Genomic DNA, 23267 nt, shown 5'->3' with positions numbered 1-23267 from the left:
TATATATATATAAGAAATTAGGCTAAGTACGGAATTTTCGTGGTAATTTGTTGAAGAGATAAGAAAATAAGAAAAGGGCAGTACCATTGTGTTAAGCCGTCAAAATGATTAGAAAAGAATTTTTTACCATTACTGATATTTTTTTAGTAATTTCCAGTAAGATCGAGAATTACAGAGATGGTAGCAGCAAATCTTACAAACTGCAAATTTCTATTGCGAAATCGTTGCGTAAAAACATATGTGGATATTTTTTTTTATCATAATTGAAGATCTAAAATGTATTTTGTTAAATCTAAAAATGAAATAATCTACCATTTTAAATATTGTTTATCGCATTGCGTAATAAGTTACTATCATAGGATTATATTATAATAAAGCAGCTCCATTTTTAGTTCTGAAACTTTAAATTGTAATAATAATCAAGATCAAAAACATAGAATAACACTAAAATACACAGAGAATAGCACTAAGAAATTTTATTTAGCTGCATATACAGCATATTCGATGCATATTCATAAATAAGTTTAACTTACTACTAATGTAGGTAAACTCCGTTAAATAAGGACATATTTTGCTGGCCAAAAACCTCTCTGTAACTTTGATTAATTTCATGCTCATGATAACTAAATAATGATCTGGATCTTTGTTAATAAAGGAGCCATACCATATGATCTTCCATCCGTTAAGAAATCTTGTTGTTCTCATAGGATCAAAATCTGTTGTGACTACAGAATTAATTTGTAACTTTTACAGCAAAAATTAATTTAGGTATGGTGAAAGACCATTCTGACTACGGATATGTTTACAGATTTACTTTGTAATTCTTACGGAGAAAACTGACTTGTCGACGAACCGACGAAAAAAACTTACGAGGTAAATCCGCAGCCTCAATGGTAAAAAACGGTTAAAAACTTCAATAAAACATCGTATGTTTTATGGTCTTGCCCAACCAACCCAATTTAAAATCGAAACTTTAATGTGATTTTTTTTTTGAAGTTATACTTCATATGCGACTTCCAACAAGGTTGCGTTAAACGTTTAACGCTACATTTTTATTGGCCGGGAAATCACGTGGTAGGATCCAGTTTTCCCTCATTCATTTCCATATTGTTTTGGTTCTCACTAGCATAAAAATAATAAAAGTATTGTTCTTCTATAAATATTTTTTTAGTTTGGTTTTGATACACATATTCGCAATCGCAACGCTCGAGTACGCCCTCTAGCGAGAGCCTGTAAATATCGGACATTAATTTATCACGTTTTCATTCAGTTCCATCAAATTCATTGGCCATGAAGGACGCCATTTTCTTAGCAGCAAATAAAAATCAAAATTTCCCTAAGGAAAAGCTGAAGAACTAACCAGAACATGCCAAACATTGAAGCAGAACACGCCAAGCATTTGAAGAACAATTTCTCAATAATTTTTACCTTTCTATTACCAACAACATAACTTACAATTTCATGATCACTTGATACAGATTTGGCGGTTTTTAAGTGCCGCCTATCTACACCTAAAATTTTTGTGACAAATCATAAAATGAAACACTTTATTTAAAATCAAAGCAGTTTATCGGATTTCGGTGGACAATGGGCAAAATATTTCGCTCCTGCAAAAATAAAATTGCATCTTGTTCTATTTTTGGCAAATCACAAAGGCGCATTTTCGTAGCACTAAAAAATGGTAACAAAAATCGAGGAACAAATCATTTTGTAATTCTTCTGACTTATAAAGCAGGTAAGTGTTAATTTTTATAAAATAAAAAATTTTACTTTTCCGAAGTTTTTTTCTTATTTGATGATAGTTTTCTATAGAATGGTTTTCTGCGTCCGATTATGAATCAAAAAAAAAAAAACATGAAAGTTGTTTATTTTAATGTAAGGAATTTTTAGAATTGGTTTTTTCTTTTTTACTTTGTATCGTAAGCATTCTTTATTTTACGTTTCTTAGTTTCCAAATAATGATTTTTAGTGAAACTTGAAATTTTTTGATGAAAACTGTTGTTAAAAAACTTTTTTTACTAAATTAAATTTCATAAAATTATGAGGCTTATGTATACTTTTTTTTCATTTTAATTTTTGAAGTAATATGATTTTTAAAACTATGGAATGTAAAGTTTAAATAGGCCTTTCATGTTATATCATTAAATTTAGTAAAACTATTTCTCGGGCATTAGGTTTTAACTCTTATAAGAATATACATATTTTTTTCTGTTTATGTGTAAATATCTTCCAGTGTGTTTTGGATGTTCCTTCTAAAAAAAAAAGAGAGATACCATTTTGTTTTCGTTTGCATAAGAAAGGATATTAAACATTTTTCTTTTTTAAATTTAATTAGCCACGATAAAGAAGGAACGTTGTATATAGAAATCGCAGGTATTAGTCTCATACAACAACGCCCCCTATAGTTTGTTTTGATACACATATAGTTTAATAGGGTAGTATTTTTTATTTTCAAATTTAGTGGATAACAATTGTAAAAAATGAGTGACAACAATCCCACGGACAATGCGGCGGATTTAAGATTATGTCAAGGTACGTCTCTTGTGAATATCAAATGATTGTTAGGTTTTCTCTTCTGAAATTACATTATGACGCATTCACATACATTATTAATACAAATACATTTTCCAGAGCGAGACGATGAGGCAACCACAAGCGTTCAAGAGGTCCACGAGGGAAAAATGCACAATATTACCGTGATTAGAGAGCGCGGAAGCGAGCGGAGCAGGAAAAAGAATAGAACTAGTGATCCTTCTACGACTGCTAATTCTTCTACAATTAACGTCGCAGGTTGCGAAGTTTAACTTCTTCCGCGCGGAGGGACTCCACGCACTATTTTTTTCTTTTTTTACAGTGTAGGCATGAAATATCCATAAGATTGGTAAAAAATCGCACATAGACTAGTTTCCTACAACTTTTTTTAAATAAATCTTATGACAGTGCTATTTATAATTGTAAAACATCTGCAACAACATAAAATCGGAATACTTCATGTTTACTTTGTAATTTATCTAAGAGGGGGGAAATTAATGCAAAATAGCAATTCTCGTTTCTGACTGTAAATACACAAAAATGTTTGAGTGACTTTGTTAATCTGTGAAAGAAATTTCCCATACTGTATATTTTTTAATAAATTTTTAACAAAAATAATTTTAAGTGTTGTTTAAATGTTTTCATGAATTGTGTTATCCAATATCTTCCAATAAGCAAAACCAGAAATTTAGATCAGATAAAAAATAAAAAAAAGATTTTTACTCAAAATAGAAAAACAACAATCTAAATAAAAACACGATGAAGCAATAAAGAAAAAGTTAAGGAAAGTAAGAAGTTTAAGTGCTTTATCTACATAGACATAAACTCTTTCATTGTCTTATCGATTCTAAGCAAATTTTACGGCGAATATTTGAATCATTATTAAATCTTTCCCTTTCAATAAAATTTCTCAGAGGCATAATCACTGCCTTTCCCGAATCGAATTTGAATCATTATTAAATCTTTCCCTTTCAATAAAATTTCTCAGAGGCATAATCACTGCCTTTCCCGAATCGATTTAGAAAGGGGCATATGCTGTGCACCAACAGTTACATTAATAAACGTGGTGTAAAAACAATACGTTTATTTCCAATACGATATCTTTCTAGTCATTGAGGAAATTAATCAAATATTCCTAGTCCATAAGGTTAAGAGCACAATAGTCTAGATTATTATTTATTTATTTCAAATGGCAGAGGTGAATTGACATGTTAAAAAGCAAAAACGCAGGAACAAAACAAGAAAGTAAAAAGTCATTTCCTCAGGAGCGCTCTTGCCTCCCAATATCGCTCGGTAGACGACGACCCGCGGAAGGTCCTGCAGCACAGGATATGGCCACCATCCAAAACAGCTTGGCTCTTGCACAGAGAACAATAGGGATCAGGTGCCAGCCCTAAACAAAACAGGTGTGCGGTTAGGCAATCATGTCTGGTGTGTAGTCGAAACTGAGCCACCACCTGGCGGCGCGGCCAGTCTGGTATGGTGTTCTGTCGAAGATCTCTCCACACTTTGGTTTTTACCCTTTCTGATAACACAAGCCTGCGAAATTGAACTTTTTGAAAAATACAAGAGAAGTTATTGTTGATTTATATGTTACTTGATGTGCTGATTTTGAAAATGACCTTCATTTTCCCCAATCACATCAGGATTTTTTATAAAATCGATATTAATGTTTTTACTAAAATCCTATTTGGAAAGGAATTCTCTCAAATAATTTTGCATGTACTATCCGGTAACTGTTCTCTTCATTCATTTTGATCTATGTAAAATTTAATTTTGTGAAAGAAAATTGATTTTTGAGTTATCAACTGATTTTTTATAGGTTAAAATGAATAAAAAATACTGTTACCAGACAGCAGAAGTCACCTCTGGTCAAGAGAAAAACAATAAGTTCTTTGTGTTCAAACTTTTTACATCAGTTTCTAGAAGAAAATCACCAACATACCATTTTAATTTGTTTTTATTGAGATAACTTACGTAAAATTGACGATTAACCAAGAATAACAAATATTGTGTATGTGTATATGAAAGTTTGAAACAAAAAACAAAACAAACAAAACAAGCAAAAAACAAAAGAGAAAAGTTTCTATTTAAGTATATACTCGTTTTCCTCTGAAACTTATTTTTGATGATCTTCTTTCATGCTTAATCTCAGGTTTATCCCGAGCTATCATCCAACAGTAGTCAGTGAACATGTTCTTGTCCCATCTTCCTTGATATTTACGCTAAATATCTCTGATATCTTGATGGAACCTTTCCCCTTGTTCTTCGCTAACTGCTCCTAAATTTTCAGGGAAAAAGTCCACATGTGAGTGAAGGAAATGCATTTTTACACTCATGGAGCAACCCAACGTTTTAAATTTGTCCAGCATTTTCATTACAATTTCCTTATAATCAGGATCCTTGTAATTACCCAGAAATTTACTGACGACATCTTTGAAAGCAACCCAAGCTTCTTTTTCCGTTTCTGTCATGTTAGTCTCAAATTCTTTATCCTTCATGAGTTTGCGGATATCTGGACCAACAAATATTCCTTCTTTCAACTTAGCTTGGGATAAACCTGGAAACTTTTTGCACAGGTATTTGAAACAATTGCCATCTTTTGGAACAGCCTTGACAGACTGCTTCATTACACCTAATTTTATATGTAGCGGAGGTAACAATACTTTTTTCGGATCAACTAAGCTGTTTCGAATAACGTTCTTGGTGCCTGGGTCAAGATTTTGTCTTTTCGGCTATTATTTTTTGACCCAATGTTGAGTCTTGTCACGGCTGTCCAACTCACAAATGAAACATGGGTACTTTATAAATCCCCCTTGTTAACCAAGAAGCATGGAGATAACTTTCAAATCACCGCAAATGGTCCAACTATGGTCAATATATTTTATTTTGTTCAAGACGAGAGCCAAGTTTAGATACTAGTCTTTGATTTTTTCGGTCATACCCACGAACATGGCAGGAACAAAAATAACAGTCATCAAAGTGTTTTTGAGGCTCTCTCCACGTCTTAGGAATTCCAAATCGAAAATCAGTCTTCTTTCCTTGATGCCATAAGCGTAGATCATTGAGATACTGCACACAAACTTTGTGAGGTGCCCAAGATTTGTCCTGATCTCCAAGTTTCATGTCAAAATATGCGAGATAAAGTTGTCTCACATAGTCTGTAATGCTCCTCATGCGATTTTTAACTACACTATATTCGCCGCATGTTTAACGAAAGTCATCTGGGAAATTTTCACAATGTCTTGAACTCAAAGCCATGTTTCACGAAACGCACAGAAAAAAAGCAAACTTTAAAATGACTCCCTATAACGCTTGCTAGTGTTTCTGAGAGGTCAGCGGACCTAGATAAGGATTCTCGCGACGCTATTGGTAGAGAGAAATTGTTACAGACAGAGGGACGGTGACAGGAAGTAGTGATAGAGAGGTACTTTTGTAGATTTGACCAAAATAGAATGCTGGTCCATCAAAAAGGGAAGAAATTCAAAACTGGAAATTTTTTTATGGTAAATGTTCATAAAAATTTTAGTAAAATTGAATTTTTCTAAAAAACGTGACGTGATGGACATTTTTCATTATTATTTTCCATTTCAGCACCAAAAAATACATTAAGTTCAGCTATCAGACCCCTTGTATTTTTTTCATCGCAGGCCTGTGTAATTGGTGATGGAAATCCCCATTGATTTTTGATCTAACAATCCTTTTCAAAGTTGAATAGGGGACTGTGCTACTAAGAGCCTGGAGAATTCATGTGCCTCTCTCTGCCAAAGCATCAGCCCTCTCATTTCCTGCAATATCACAGTGCCCGGGAATCCATTGTAAGGCTGCAGTTTTACCAAATTGGTGAAGTTTACGCATCGCATCCTGACAATTTAGAACGTCGCAAGTGGAAGGGCAATGCATAGATTCAATCGAGCAAAGTGTCGCCTTCGAGTCTGAAAGGATAACCACATTCGAAAAAGACTCAATAAAACAAAAAAGCTGTTCGAGGTCCTGATTATTAAAAACTATCAACTTTACCCTGCGCTGTTGGTAAAAAAAGGTACTTTAGTCATTAAGTAGTCAGTATGAGATTACCGTAAATTAGTATTTGTAATATTACTGTCTTACTTTTTATTTCATAAGCAGCTTGAAACAGCCTACCCGATTCTGAGTTTACGACTGTTAATGTTCAACTCCATAGCCATGTAATTTTCAACACAAAGCAGAAGATAGGGAACTCCTGGATCAAGCATTGGGACTAACTAGCCTTCGTGGAAGACTTCTTGATGGAACAAGCCTGCATTTACATTACATAGAGAGAAAAATACCCAACGGTTAGTCTGACTGCAAAGGAATTCGAACCCATGATCCGTCTACCACTGAGGATATTTTTACGTCATCACTGTGAGCGGTGCGAGTTGGAAGAAGAATTCGTATCAACCAGGCACTGCTGCGATTCGAACCCGATTCACTTCATTGGGAGGCAAACGCTCTATTCCCTCAACCATCCCACCGTGACTCAGATATTACTGTTTCTAATCATTTTTGTTTTTTTGGCAGACAAAATAACACAGTATTACATCTGTCTCCTTTTAACTCCCCTGAATTGAAGCTTAGTACAAAGCTTTATTTCTGCTTTCCCAATACTAATTCCAGAAAATTAATTTTTATTCAAGAGAAACACCTTCTTTTTTTCAACATAGTCAAGAACAAGATTTAGGTAAGGTTCAGTTCAATTTTTTAGAGATTTAAAACGATCATTATTGTAATTCTCGAAAGTAATTACTTATGACACAAATATTTTTACTATTATTTTGGGCGAACTAGTAACACAGAGCTACAATTATTTTAACCCTATTAGTATATAGTTTTAAAATATCTTCACTTTTAGAATATTAATTGTCTAGAATTAAAATTTAACTACTTCATTATTGTGAATCGCGAATACAAATTAGAGAAAAGCATCGCCCTTTGGACAATTAGAACATTGGATCAATATAAATAGTTACTCTACATAGTAGAGGAATTTTGCATTAAGTATATGTAGTTGATATCTGTAACAACAGGTACTATCGACTACGTTGGTAATTAATTCGGGTTTTCAAGAGGCTTAATATATTCAAGAGTCTTAATATATTCAAGAGTCTTAATATATTCAAGAGTCTTAATATATCAAGGCTTAATATATAATTAAAAAGTGAATGCAAACCAAATTCCAACCATGTAAAAAAATGTTAGTTAAGAGAGAAGCTATATTTAAAATCTATTTTTAAAATTTATTAACTAAAAAAATTATAGTTTATTATTATTAGAGTCGAATTTGGTTTTCATTTCATAAGGTTGTTTGTTAACACTATAGATTGCCCAAGAAAGGCATTTTGACTGCTTTTTAATTTCAATTAAAAAAATAATTATGTATATAATGACACAATTTTGTGACTTTTATATTATTTTTATTGTTGATATTTACTAATAACTTGTTATATAACTGAAAATAATATTAAAAATATTGAAATTTAATTTTAAACAAATTTTTTTATACATTAGTTATTCTTTCACATTGCAGTAATTTTGATTGCTTTTGGGCAATATAGGTATTTGAGTCTTTCTAGTGTTAAAGATTGCACATATGTCACCTCAGAGAGAGAGACATTAATAAATCGAATTTGGGAAGTTCATATTAAAAATTAAATAAAATTCTATAGGTAATTAATATTTTGAATCAAAAAATCTTTAAAATGTTTTAAAGCATTATTTTTTTTTAAATTTCCTACTGTGAAATTGCTAATCGAATTTAATGAATAAAACTCTCAAGTGATCAATTTGTAAATCAATTAAGTACTGAAATAATTTAGTAAATGATTAATCTACCCACAGTAATCACACAGCCATATCTCCGTACTGGCCCTATTCATCAAAATGCATTATCGGTTAATTTAAAAAAAAAGGCAAATCAAAAGTTAATATTATAATGTGTTCTGAAGGTAATCATTTACAGCATAATATACCCTAGTATTACAATGAATAAAATATGCCATAAACGAAAATTAAAAAATAAATTACGAGTTTACTTTCTCATCATGAGCACCTTGTTTTTAATTTGTTATTTAGCAAACAAGTCGTGCAGGTGATTATGAAATCTAAGTAAAATATTGTCAATCCCTTAGAATTCGCGGAGAATTTTTAAGTGTAAATGACAAAAATATTCCAGCTGCCAACAGTAGCTCCATCTCCCTTACGTTTAAAAGTAAATCTCCCTTACAATTAAGTACTTTAACAGTATTCACTTATGCATCGTTAGGTACATTCTTCTCTAAAAACAATGCAAAACAAACTACAGTAGAGACTCGTTTAACCGAGTTAAAGTAAATCTCCCTTGCAATTAAATATTTTAAAAGTATTCACTTATGCATCATTAGGTACATTCTTCTCTAAAAACAATGCAAAACAAACTACAGTAGAGACTCGATTAACCGAGTTAAAGTAAATCTCCCTTGCAATTAAATATTTTAAAAGCATTCACTTATGCATCATTAGGTAAATTCTTCTCTAAAAACAGTGCAAAACAAACTACAGTAGAGACTCGATTAACCGAGTTAAAGTAAATCTCCCTTGCAATTAAATATTTTAAAAGTATTCACTTATGCATCGTTAGGTAAATTCTTCTCTAAAAACAATGCAAAATTAACTACAGTAGAAATTCGATTAACCGAGTTAAAGTAAATCTCCCTTACAATTAAATATTTTAAAAGTATTCACTTATGCATCATTAGGTAAATTCTTCTCTAAAAACAATGCAAAATAAACTACAGTAGAGACTCGATTAACCGAGTTAATGTGAAACACGACTCTCTCGGATAACTGAAAAACTCGGTAAAAACAAAAGAGTATAAAAAAGAAAGGAAAAAGAGTAGGTATAAATGTAATATATTTAACAAATACAAAATTTATACTAGTACACAGCATACAATTACAAAAAGTTTACTGAAAAACGCTTAAAGAACATACTTTACGAGAATTTTATTTTCAAAACTTTTTTATTATTTTAACTTTCTATTTTCTTTTTAAAACTACGGCTGAAAAAATTCCGAATTTTATCTTCCAAACACTCAAAAAACAAGTTGACGGACAACACGAGATTACCGATAAATGATCGTTAATATTGTCACTAATGAAAATTAATCTAGCGTAGATGATGAAGGCAGTGACGATGAAAATCATCACATAAAAATCTCTCATACAGATGGACTAAAAGCCATCGAAAGTGCTATTGGATATATACACCCTTGTGCAAATTAATTGAAACAAACTTTTTTTTTCGNTCTCTAAAAACAATGCAAAATAAACTACAGTAGAGACTCGATTAACCGAGTTAATGTGAAACACGACTCTCTCGGATAACTGAAAAACTCGGTAAAAACAAAAGAGTATAAAAAAGAAAGGAAAAAGAGTAGGTATAAATGTAATATATTTAACAAATACAAAATTTATACTAGTACACACAGCATACAATTACTATTATAATTAAAAAGCTTACTGAAAAACACTTAAAGAACATACTTTACGAGAATTTTATTTTCAAAACTTTTTTATTATTTTAACTTTCTATTTTATTTTTAAAACTACGGCTGAAAAAAATTCCGAATTTTATCTTCCAAACACTTAGGAGAACAAGCTGATACGAGATTACCGATAAATGATCGTTAATATCGTCACTAATGAAAATGAATCTAGCGTAGATGACAGTGACGATGAAAATCAACATATAAAAATATCTCATACAGATGGACTAAAAGCCATCGAAAGTGCTATTGGATACATAGAACAACAAGAAGAGGCGACGAAAGCCTTCCTTTCAGCCTAAAAAAATGGCGAAACTTTGCTGCAAAAAAGTGCCGAAGTAATGTAAAACAAAACAAAAAAACGATTAAGAACTTTTTTAAGTAAAAACTATTTAATTCCCGTAAAGTATGCTCTTTAAGTGTTTTTAAGTGAGCTTTTAAATTATAATAGGAATTGTACGTGGTGTACTCGTATAAGTTTTGTATTTGTTAATTATATTACATTTATACCTCTTTTTCTTTTCGTTTTATACTCTTCGCTTCAACCGAGTTTTTCGGTTATCCGAGTTAGTCGTGGTCCACATTAACTCGGTTAATCGGGACTCTACTATAGAAGAAAAGTATTGCCAATCCCCTAAAACTCACGTAGAACTTTTAAGTGTAAATAACAAAAATGTTCCAACTGCCCACAGTAGCTCCATCTCCCTTATATTTAAAAGTAAATCTCCCTTACAATTAAATATTTTAAAATTATTCACTTATGCATAATTAGGTAAATTCGTCTCTAAAAACAATTCAAAACAAGCAATTGCTATTAAACAGGGTCACTTTTTTAGAGACTGTAAATAAAGGAATCAAAATAGTTTATCTGTCCATATTTATTCAATAAATTTTCATATTTAAAATAAAACACAACAAGCAAAAAATTATCCATGTTTGTGAATTAAAATTGCTCGTCATATCTATGAATTGTATAAGAAAGAAATATATTTGATTCACTTGCTTATGATTAAAACTAAACACATCTATTGAGCAGACAGAGGAGTTCGAATAAAACGTGCATCTTGAATTACAATGTAAAGATTGTCTTCCCCTAAAAACAAAGAGAAGAGAGAACATATAAATGATACAACATATGCAAATGAAAAGAATAATAAAGAATGAAATAGAAACTATTTTGTAGATTATATATTGGCAGAATTATGTTGTTGAACAGAATGTTATCAAATTTGAGTTCCTTCGATATAAATTCTTCAAACTTCTAAAAGTCTGATCAATTTAAAAATTGATATTCTTATTTGTTTTGAATGCATAGTGGTGTATTTTATCTCGCAGTTTTGCCTTTTCTAACGAAATCTTAACTATCAAACAAATTTGTAAAATAGTCGACGAACGTGTTTAAATCTCTCCCGTGTCACGAATGTGTGTGTCCCCTTCAACATATTTTTGCGTTTATATTCAATTATAGATTTTTTTATATAATATCAAAATTTGATTATTTATCGCTGGAGGATGTAAATTTAACTTCATCTGAAATTACTTTAGGATTTTCAAATATTTGCTCAGTTGCATATGCAAATAATAAACATCGAACATTTTACGTAAATTCAAGTAAATAATTTTCCAAACAGATTCGTAGAATAGAAATGCTGAGGAAATTAGGATAGCCCTTTGGTATAAACTTAAAAAAAAATTACTGTATGATTAAAGCATACTAGACCTATGATACCATGAAAAATAAAGAAACTCAAACGAAACCCTATAAATTATACCATTCAATTATCCCAGTACTTCTACACAAAACTGCATATGATGTCAAAAATGATAATAAAACAAAAATGAGACAAAATGTTACATTTGTAAAAACTTGTTCTTACCAACACCAATCATCATTTCATTCTTCATAGTTCGAATTCTGAAAAATACCAAATCATTCTCTGGATCCAGATCTTGAACAGTCTTCCTGGCTAATTCATTCAAAGGTACGAGAGAATTGGCGATCTCAACTGTAGTAGCATTATCCATGGATGTCCGCATGCCTGCAAATCACAAGCAGAAGAGATTAAACAAAATTAATAATAACGAAATATGCATATACCTGACAGAACAGTGGCATAGTTGCCAAGCGTGGTGCACTGAATAATTAGGAGAGGTTTAATTAGTTCTAATGTTACAGGAACTTTTCCGATTGAGAACACGTGTTCGCCCTGGAGAGACTCTTGTTCGACCTTAATTAAAATCAATTCATCATGGAACAAATTATTAATTATTAATCCTTCTGAACCGTTAAACTTCTGTTTTGTTTTTGTTTTTTTATGATGGGGGTGGTCAGTCCAATTTAGTGGTTAGTGGAATGGAAGTAGCATCATTGTAGTCTTAAACANATCTGGGGAGAGACCGGTTTCATGCCTTTAGCCCTTCTCCCTTCCCTCTCCTCCTCTTTTCAGTTGTATAGGAATGTACTACGATATTTTCCCTTTTCTTAATAATTTTCCTTTTTATTTAATAAAAATATTTTTTAAATTTCCGTAATGATTTTCTTTAGAACTATGTTTAATGTAGTTTTCAGTTCCATATAGTTTTCCAACTTAAAAGATTTTAATCTATATGAAAATCAAAAGAGAAACTAACGTACTTCCTTCCTCTATGACTCTCCACACGCTACTGAGGAAAGCATGAGAAGTGTTGCCATAGGTAGGGAGTTCTGCTCTACGCCACCTGCCGCCCATTTCGATCGCCATTATTTATCGCAGAAAAATACATAAAATCGTTCAGGAAAAATTGATGTATTATATTATAATGAACATCGCTACATTCCAAAATTATAATGTAAAGAAAGAAAGTCTCTTAAATGGATCAAGAAAAACCGTTGTTTAGCGCTCGGGCAGAGGGTCTAAGTCCCCAGTCCTTATGCTAAGAATTAAAAATTTAAAGTAAGTGAATTGTTCCCAACGGACAGTTAGGAGAAAAGGAAGAGATTCAAGGGTGGAGATATATCGGAAGATAAAATAAACAACAAAAAAAGCCCAGTATTCGATATTAAATTTAGAAATAATTTGGCTATGGCTAATCGCCGAAAGACTGTGAGAATTAGCATAATCATGGAATTGAAATATTTTTGAGGTCAGAAATTAGGGCATAACTACCACTACAAATGTTAAATACCAATTTACTAATGTATAACACATGTTATTTAGATAGGTGAAAGTTGACGCAGTCGATAATTACATCCCCTTATCGGTGACCCCCGGATGGAATATGAACTCGCCAACATCGATGGATACTCCACATTAGACAGTTGATTTACTCACAAAGTAGCGCTCTAATATCCGGTGAAGTAAATACAATTCTCCCGGCCAATAAGTAAATAAAGGAGAAAAAAATGAGAGAGAAAAAGTAATAATCAGCATTAATCAACTAGTGGTAATCGCTCATCGAATTTTATCACAGATAAAATTTTGGAAGGGGCGCAACCACTACAAACACAATATTAAATACCAATTTATTAGTATATAATGCATGTTAACCTGATTTAATCAATAGATACCTTTAGATGGATGAAAGTTGACATAGTCGATAGTTTTATACCAATGAAATAAAAAATTATAAACTGCTTCTGTTATCTATTTAGCCGTGACAGTGAACTAAGGAATTTTACATTTGTTTTGATTGAAATAGTAAGCCGCTATTTTGATTGCTAAGAAAAGAATAAAATATTTACATTAGCTTTTTATAAAATATAATAAAAATTAAATAATCGGTTTGATTTATATTAAAATTCGGTTAAGAATGATTTTAAAAAATGATAAGAATTTAAAAGGTAGAAAATATGTAATGCCTAATTATGGCATTACATTTCTGAAATTCGAATTTAAAAGATACCTGTCACCAATAACATTAAAGAAATTTTTTTCATTCTGGAAGAATATCATTTCTGAACATTTTAAATTAATACTCCATAAATTGACGTAAATTTATAAATTTAAATGCTTACTAATTTATAAATTTTTTTTAAATTATTCTTTTTCTTCATCTAGGCGAAGTTTTATTTCAATTTGACAAGCCCTAACCAAGAACGAAAAATAGCATGCTCGAGTTATATAGCTCCCATAGCTCGAGTTATATAGCTCCAAACCATGACCCAGCATCTAGCTCAGTTTTTCCGTGCTCTATCTTTCAACGACCATAGTAGAAATGCCACGATATTTTGACCTCTGTCAGACAACGATTAAAGCACTTGAGCTGGTAACCCTCTCTTTCAAAACTAGAGGACTTTGAGCCACGACAGATTTGCTGTGTAATGCATACCGGTTGTTTCGTCGGTAGCCAGGATCAAACTCACCAACACCAGATCTCCATCAGCCATTTGAACGACGCCTTAATTAACTGCGCCACCAGAATGCCAGTTAAATACTTCATCTAAACATTACTGTAAAAAAAATACCTAAAAAACAATTGCAAAAGTATAGTCATTTCTGATACATACGCCACCAGCACATAACACCGCACCTATGTACCCGATCCATACCATACATCATCAAGGGTAATAAAATTTTAACAAAATCTACGTGAATAAAAATGTATATTATGTCCAAAATAAATCAAATGTCATCCATGGATATTACAGAAACATTTAAACTATCAAGTGCCAAAATAGCTATGGAAACTTACATAAAATGAAGTATTAATTTTCCTGAACTAACCTGAGCTTCAACGGCACAGTGGTTAAAGTATTGAGGTTTAATGTGTAGAACTGGAGCTCTATCTCCAGCAGTAGCTTGAGAATCCACATAAAAGTGGATGGTACGCACTGTCTCAAAATTATTGTGTTTTAACCTTCATCACCTCATTTGCCAACACTCGAGTGTTTATGCGAGAACTTTACTTAATTAGTCAACCTACTTAATTAGTTACTTAATTAGTCATTTGACATAATAAAACTTTATTTTTTTTCCTCTTAGTACTCTTAAAATGCTCAAGCATTTATGACTTTTCATTAAATTAGTAAGGTTATAAAATAAACATTTAAGCTGTATTTTTACTAACTCTTCCCGGCTCTGAAAAAAGATTGCGACAAAAGCACAAGATGTTCCAAAAATAATACCAACAATCTCTTGAACATCTGGTAATACTTTTTTTATCCATTCAAAAATGTTTATCTCCTAATAAATCTATCTTTATGAACTATCAGTGTGAAATTTTGCGGATATTAATATCTCATTAAGATTATCTCTTATGATTTTAAAAAATCATTTCTCTTGTATGAGTTTTTTTCAAATCATACTAAGTAATACATAGTTAAAAAGAAATTACAAAGAAAAATCTTTTTTAACCACTAAAGTCTTAAAAAACATATTCACTTCTACTTCATGCTTCAAGAGCTCGTAAAGCACCTAACGCAACCTGGGGCACCACTTTAGCAAGTCGTAAAAAAAGAAAGAAACTCGAAAAATATGCTAAAAAATATTCACGAAGGCAATAAATTTAAAAGCTCACCCATAAAGTGAAATGTAGAAGTCTCTTTTTTCAACAACAAAAAAATAAGCAGTGCCACTTTTCATTGTTATATTAAGATCAGGATCAGTTGTAATTCAAACATTAACACACTCGACTTGATATTTAACAGTAACAAATAAGAGCACTGATGAAAAAGTAAAAGTATACATTTACATATATATTAAGTGGATTTTTTTTCCTGTTAACAACTTTAGCTTAATGGAACAACAATAGAATGATTTCAAATCCATAAGATTTTTGTATGAATGCTTCACTTACCAAATCAATTAACTCCATAAAAATGGAAGTTGAGTAAATTGATAAAATAGTATATATATTGTTTTTCAACATTGTTCTTAAATTAAAAATTAAAAATTCAAAATAAAAAGTAATATTTTTAAAATACCTGACAGAANAAAAATGGAAGTTGAGTAAATTGATAAAATAGTATATATATTGTTTTTCAACATTGTTCTTAAATTAAAAATTAAAAAATACGAAGCAGACTGCATTACTGCGCATGCGTTTTTTATCTAACAACATATGGAAGGTACAAGATAGAATATCCTTAGAGTAATTGTTAATTATTACTTAAATTTTTTCTTGATTAAGGAAGTTAATCACTTTGGCAAGTAAAAGAAAATTATTAATTCAAATTCAGTCTTCATATAATTTTTTCTTTTTATTCCGGAAGAACTTTATTATATAAAATAAATGCTTCATTAAAGATTTTAGCAAAAATGAATAATTGTTTTATTACTGATACATATTATTTCGAGTATGACTTTGTTTAAATGGATTCATCATCAATATGAATTATGTCTTCTTCATTTGCTGTATTTAAGCTCCAATCGTGTTGATTTGTCCATGTAGTTTTATAATACTCGTGTTTAATAGCAGAAATGAGTTTCAACAAGTTCGTCATATCTTTTCTCTTGCCCCCAATTGGATGCAATAAAATCTGATGGTCTACATTTTTCAGACCAACTACACAAGTATTTTAGTCACAAGTGAACACAAGTGAACACAAGAGTTTTGCTAAAACAGTGTTTTTTATTGCAGATTCTTTCCCATATTATACCAATCATCTAGGGGTCCCGCACTGGACTGATCATAAAGACACGGTTCCCAGTAGAACACTGAAGTCAAGCATCCCTGGCTGCTGTCAGTAAGCGGGTGGGTGACCACTTTGATCGGCCTACGTATGGACCGAGGTTGTCGGTCCTCGTTCAACTGTTCTACCGTAAAGTGCTCAACTTCGCACTCAGATCGTCGGGCTGCCAAAGCAGTGGAGCCATCCCCAGTGCAGAGGATCAAAATTGAGATAGCTTGTCTTCAGATCATCCTTAGGGATGCTTCCCAGACCGTCGACAATAGCCCATTGTGCAGCTCTAGTGTGACGCAAATAAAGTACCTACCTAACAACCAATCATCTGGCGGGGGAAAAAAATTTCCATCGCTAGAGATTTGGTAATAGCAAATTGTGAATCATTTTACAAATAAATGTGTATACTTATTAGAAATTTCATTTCAATTGATTCAGCTTGTATTTCTGTACTAAGAAGCAATTTCAATAAACTTAAAATAGTTATAATGTTTCTGGTTTGTCCCGAACATGAGTTTTAATAGGTTATTATTTTTATTTGCAATTTTTTTTTTTCTTTATAAACGATACACACTAAAATTAAAATTAAGTACAGTCCTGGATCAAATTATTAGACGCACTGTAAGATTCTATGTAAAATCCTAATTACCAAGTGGTACTACATAGCTTTATTGTTCTTAAGCGACTGAAACCAGTTTAGCACTTGTTTACGTTCGTGTATCAATTGGTTGAATTAGGCGATATATAATATTAATTCGACGTTTGTATGAATTAGAGTTTAGACGATATATTATATAAATATAGAATATTTATTTCATCAGGTATTATATAATTATACTAGGAGGCTCCGTCTCCTGCTCGCTAACGCTCGCCAACCCCCGAGAATTGCTACGCAATCCTATGTGGTTCACGCCGTGAACCATGGCTCGCTGCGCTCGCTCGCCAATGAACACAATGTTCTAGCACAAAGACATAGTATATTATCATCAAAGACATAGTATTTTATCATCAAAGACATAGTATTGTACTTATGTAGAAGAATTCTATCAATGTTCTTATTTGCTTTTAAAAAAGTATATTAGCTATTTAGATTGTACATGGTGAAAAAATCAAAACATTAGCTAAATGAGAAACATATTAGCAAAATAAATTATCAAATATTGCAGTTACTCACCTAAATTCAACTAAATGTGTATAATAAATTAGTTAATGCTAGAAATTCTGAAAGTTTTAGAAAAAAATTTTATTATTTAAAAATATAAACTTTAAACCCTAACTTTTCCTTGTGAGATAATAACCCTCAAAAAGTCTTTCATTTTCAAGAACACAAAAATTTGTTTTATCGCCAAATGAAATATTTTTTGGTGATCAGCATTATTGAAATCAATTTCTATATTAATTAACATTTGTGATAAAGTACATAACATTTTAGAACAAAATAAGGATGTTTTACATACAATAAATTAAAATGCATGGCTGTTAGCATTACCCGAGAAATACCACGTGGAGGTCGCCATGCTGCATTTCTAATCGGGGAGTTTTGAGTTTGGCAGTTCTCCTTGCCTACTGCCAATAGAAGTTTCAATAAAAAATTTTCCAAAAAGCATTTTTTTTTCTGCAAATCTCTAAGAAATTAACACTAAGCATTTAGAATTTCTTTGAAAACACAATTAAAGATTTGGCATCTTGGAGCAGTTACTGAAAGGCTGACAAATGACTTAACTCTTGACTGACCAACATAAAGTTGTCCATGACTAAAAACTTGTTTAGTCAATATAAATTCGTGAAAAANAGCGGGACGTTGACGTCCCGCTGACGCCCAGATAAGGCGCTTGTTCTAAGAAACCAGACCTTAATATGAAATTGTTTTCTCTTAAAAGAAAACGGCATGTTGTTAGAGGCGATTAGAGGTAATCTTGGAATGAAAAATGTACCTGCGTCATCATCATCAATCAGTTTAGCTTCAATTAAATTACGCTGCAAGTTTGTAACAATTAATCTAGTGCCGTTACAGAGTCCTTTAGATGGCATTAAATTTAATTATCATGTTTTTAGGGCATGAATCTGAATTGAACAACCTAACAATGCTCACTCTGGTTATTGTTTCCGTTTTTAAAAGCGCTATATGTTGAGCCACCTGAGCTAGATTTGGCATGTGACATTTTTAGCAGCAATCATTGGTCGATTTTCTAACGTTGCCATTCGGGGAGTTGTAATGAGGCTTTTTTTTTTGGTGCCGTGTAAGAGAAATATATAATTATATAGTTATAATTAGATCAAATTATTGGACGCACAGTAGTTTTTTAATAATTACATGTTTTGCACGAGTTTATATGCAATACTTTTATATTTAAACATACATGAAATAGGTTTTTCTTCAAGAGATTTTTTATAAACTTCCTATTTGTATTTATTTTTAACGTATTGCATTACATTTTTAACCAATTGATACAAGAGCGTAAGCAAGTGCAAACCGATTTAAGCAGTGCAAAAACAATAAAGCTGTATATTATCACCTGATAATTAAGATTTCTGTGGCGGTTCGAGTACAATTGATTTATATTTCTCTTGCTTGGTTCATGTGAGCGATAACAGCTCCGGTCTAACGGGGGAAATTAAAGGGACAACTTTCAGATACGCAAGTGGATCGATCAAATATAAATGAAACTTTCAATATGATTTTTAATAGCGACAGACGATTTTTATTTTCGTTGTCATGGCAACAATAGAACTTTACCTCTGTAGCAGAGTAAGAAAGAGTGCAGTTGTTAACTACATCTTTATGCCATTATAGCATGGAGTTAATCACATTGGCTTCTGAAATTAATTATTTATTATTCAATGGCCAAAAAAAAATTGTCACTTGGTATAGTTAATATTAGAGAAAATTTTTTTTGAATCTATACAGTTAGGAGCCAATTGAGTGGCTTAATATTAAAATTTAATAAAATTCGGAAAATGGAGTTAATCGATTTGGCAAGTGAAGCATTCATATAATTAATTTATTTTGATTGGTTTCGAATGTTCACTTTATACGGATGCTAATAATGAAATAATAATAATACCACCATTTTGAAAAATAAGTAAAAATTTAAAACAATGCTTATAGCTCACAGCCCACAATATTTAGGTTTTGATAGATCACTCATTTATGTTTGAAAATTTCAGGATTAACCCTTTGGCGTAAGACTACGAAATCCACTATTGTTGATTTTCTACTTTTTTATACTATTTTTAAATAATATTAATCTTTTAAATGTCAGTTTCCAATATGTAATCCCAAATTCAGCTATCAGTTTAAAGCTTGATATGAAGCCTTGTAAAAGCATTATGGGCTTTCTAAGAAGTTGGACGGCATAAATTGTTCTAGCTAACGGGTACTCTATTGCCTCCACTTGGCTAAACTTTGACTTAAACAAGTCTTACGTGGTCTTAATGTATAATGACCTAAAACTAGGAACTTGGTGATAATATTCAATTATTATCACCATGACTAACTCATATCGTATAATTGAAATTCTTTAAAATTTGGTATTCACTGTTTTTGTCGAATAAACACCAAATTAAAATTAGATTTTACATATAAAAAAAAGGTTAATAAAATGTTAGTTTCCTTTACTTTTAATAGTTCAAATTACGACCATTTGAAAGGGCACTATAGATTGATAAAATCTTCAGCAAGCAAACCACTTTGCCCTCTCTTTATTTTTAACACAATTCTTGAGCAACTTGCACGTATAGAATACATTCTAGATTTTAAATTTACTTAAACATGCATATTAATAAAAATAAGTAATTTACAAACATTTTTCAAAAAAGTTTTTACTAGGATTAATTGCAATAAATATTATTTTCAAATTTTAAAAGAATTCTGGCTGCAGGTATTTCCTTGAAATGCGTATTTATGCATATTTACCGTTTCTGCATTTTGAAAGTTGCAGTACCAAAGTTTTAAGAAACAACAACTAATGATTGAATTAATATATATATATATATATACATATATTCCATCAGCCGGACGGCTCAGATAAATATAACCTTTTTTTATGTATTTACAATACTTAAAAAAAAGAAGAAAAAAAAAGATCATTGCTCACTAAAAGAGAAAAAAGTACATTTGGTTGTGCTTCGCCAAACAGAAAAGTACCTATAAAAATAATTTCGAAAAAAGAAGTTTTTAATAAAATCTTTTTTCAAAAGAATTAAGAAAAACTTACGTTTACTATTTGAAACGTAAACAATAGAAATATTTTTATAAATATATATAAATTACATAAATTGTTACATTATTAAAATGTTTCGCAAGTAAAATGTTTGTTCACTCTAAAAANCTAACAAACCAGTATTTTGTTGGCGTCAGCGGGACGTTGACGTCCCGCTGACGCTGAGATAAGGCGCTTGTCCTAACAAACCAGACCTAAGAAACCAAGCCTTACGTGGTCTTAATGTATAATGACCTAAAACTAGGAACTTGGTGATAATATCAATTATTATCACCTTGACTAACTCGTATCGTATAATTGAAATTCTTCAAAATTTGGCATTCACTGTTTCGTCAAATAAACACCAAATTAATGTTAGATTTTACATATAAAGAAAAAGGTTATTAAAATGTTAGTTTCCTTTACTTTTAATAGTTCAAAATACGACCATTTGAAATGGCACTATAGATTGATATTAAAATGTTAGTTAAAAAAGTTAAAAGGTTATTAAAATGTTAGTTTCCTTTACTTTTAATAGTTCAAAATACGACCATTTGAAATGGCACTATAGATTGATAACATCTTCAGCAAACAAACCACTTTGCCCTCTCTTTATTTTTAACACAATTCTTGAACAACTTGCACGTATAGGGATTTGTTCTGGATTTTAAATTTACTTAAGCATGCATATTAATAAATATAAGTAATAAGGAAACATTTTTCAAAAATATTTTTACTAGGATTAATTGCAATATATATTTTTATTTATTTATTTTTTTATATTTTTTTTTTTAAATTTTTAAAAGAATTCTGGCTGCAGATATTTCCTTGAAATGCGTATTTATGCATTATTTACAGCTTCTGCATTTTGAAAATTGCAGTACCAAAATTTAAAAAAAAAAAAAAAAACTAATGATTGGTTTAATATATATATATTCCATCAGCCGGACGGCTCAGGTAAATATAACCATTTTTTTATGTATTTACAATATTTTTAAAAAAAAGTAAGATCATTGCTCACTAAAGGAGAAAAAAGTAAATTTGGTTATGCTCCGCCAAACAGAAAAGTACCTATAAAAATAATTTAGAAAAAAGAGGGTTTTCATAAAATCTTCTTTCAAAAGAATTAAGAAAAACTTACTTTTATTATTTCAAACGTAAACAATAGATATATTTTTATAAATATATATAAATTACATAAATTGTCACATTATTATAATGTTTCGCAAGTAAAATGTTTGTTCACTCTAAAAAATAAATCAAACTTACAACTTATTTTGTAAAATAAGTTATGTAACTATAAATAAACGCAGTTTCATATTATAGCTATCAATTGTAAACCTAAACTAAAATATTAACAAACTACCGTTACAAAATATTTAAAAAAAAACATTCGAAACAAATATTACATCATTCCAACAACAATTTTAATTATTTATAAACTATATTTCAAATAGATATAAAATAAAAAAGTTTCACCATTTTCATTAAAAACCATAACTCCAACAACACTTTTCTTTCTTATCAATCTCTGATAAATTTCTTCGGCTTCATTCTAAAATAAACATTTAAAATACCAGAAGAAATCGTAAAATAATTTTCATAAATAAGAAGTAAAATAAACAACACTATTACCGCAACAGACTCCATGAAGCTCAATTAAATTTAGTTTAAATTTCAATGTAACATAGAATCTGTACCAAAATGTAAGCTCTTGAACATTCTTTTGTGTCACAAGAGACGATGGAAATAATGTTTCGTTGCTTAGCAACACGAAACGCAGAAAAGCATTTTCAGCAGAGAAAATTCGAAAATTGTATTATCTAGAAATTTACATTGTGTGTGTAAGTATGAATAAAAATTTAAATTCGTGTTGTTACGTTGGTTGCAGGCAGCAAATTAAAATAACACGCTATGAAATAAAATATTAAACAAATCATAGCGTAATGGAGAAATTTTCAAAGAATAAATTTATGCATAATCCGGAAATATGCAGTTTCAAATGCGTGAGGAACAAAAAAAAAAAATTTTTTTTTTTTAGTTTGTGATTCATAACTCATTTAAAAAAAGCTTTTTTAAATATATACATATAGATAACGTGCAACGGCAACGTTTATGCAAGACTACATGTTAAATTTTTGAATTGAAGGAATTATCTAGTCCGCCATTTTCAAAGGTCTTATAAAGATGCTTTCGTTATTGAACTGTTGTAAATTTAGTTCGAAATATGGGGAATAAAGTAAAAAATATGCAATTGAACTTCGTGGCGTAACTACCACTATAAATATTAAATACCAATTCAGTAGTGTATAAGACATGATTACTTGATTTTAGCTCGAGGTACCGTTTGATGGATGATGGTTGACATAGTCGCACCAAATTAAAATT

At 30.7% G+C, this 23267-nt stretch overlaps 1 protein-coding gene across 1 annotated transcript; it reads right to left on the bottom strand.

Annotated features, from left to right (window-relative positions):
* Window positions 1-10936: 10936 nt before the first annotated feature.
* LOC107447396 (dynein light chain roadblock-type 2) lies at window positions 10937-22699 on the bottom strand. Its single transcript, XM_016062308.3, has 4 exons — window positions 22515-22699; window positions 22359-22434; window positions 11954-12115; window positions 10937-11169 (listed from the first exon to the last, which is right to left on the bottom strand). The coding sequence occupies exons 1-4, from the start codon at window positions 22527-22529 to the stop codon at window positions 11102-11104; spliced, it is 321 nt and encodes a 106-aa protein (XP_015917794.1). The 5' UTR covers window positions 22530-22699; the 3' UTR covers window positions 10937-11101.
* Between the last annotated feature and the right edge of the window lie 568 nt (window positions 22700-23267).

Source organism: Parasteatoda tepidariorum, chromosome 4 (genome assembly GCF_043381705.1).
Source record: "Parasteatoda tepidariorum isolate YZ-2023 chromosome 4, CAS_Ptep_4.0, whole genome shotgun sequence".
Lineage (NCBI taxonomy): Eukaryota > Metazoa > Arthropoda > Arachnida > Araneae > Theridiidae > Parasteatoda > Parasteatoda tepidariorum.
This window is presented reverse-complemented; position numbering and strand designations above follow the sequence as displayed.

Bases quoted from the DNA above. Each gene is read 5' to 3' on its own strand.
- LOC107447396 (XM_016062308.3), bottom strand. The intron at 12,116-22,358 runs GTGAAACTTTTT...TGTGATTTGCAG, and splicing joins TATGGTTTTTAATGAAAATG to GCATGCGGACATCCATGGAT. The intron at 11,170-11,953 runs GTAAGAACAAGT...CTTTGTTTTTAG, and splicing joins TGAAATGATGATTGGTGTTG to GGGAAGACAATCTTTACATT.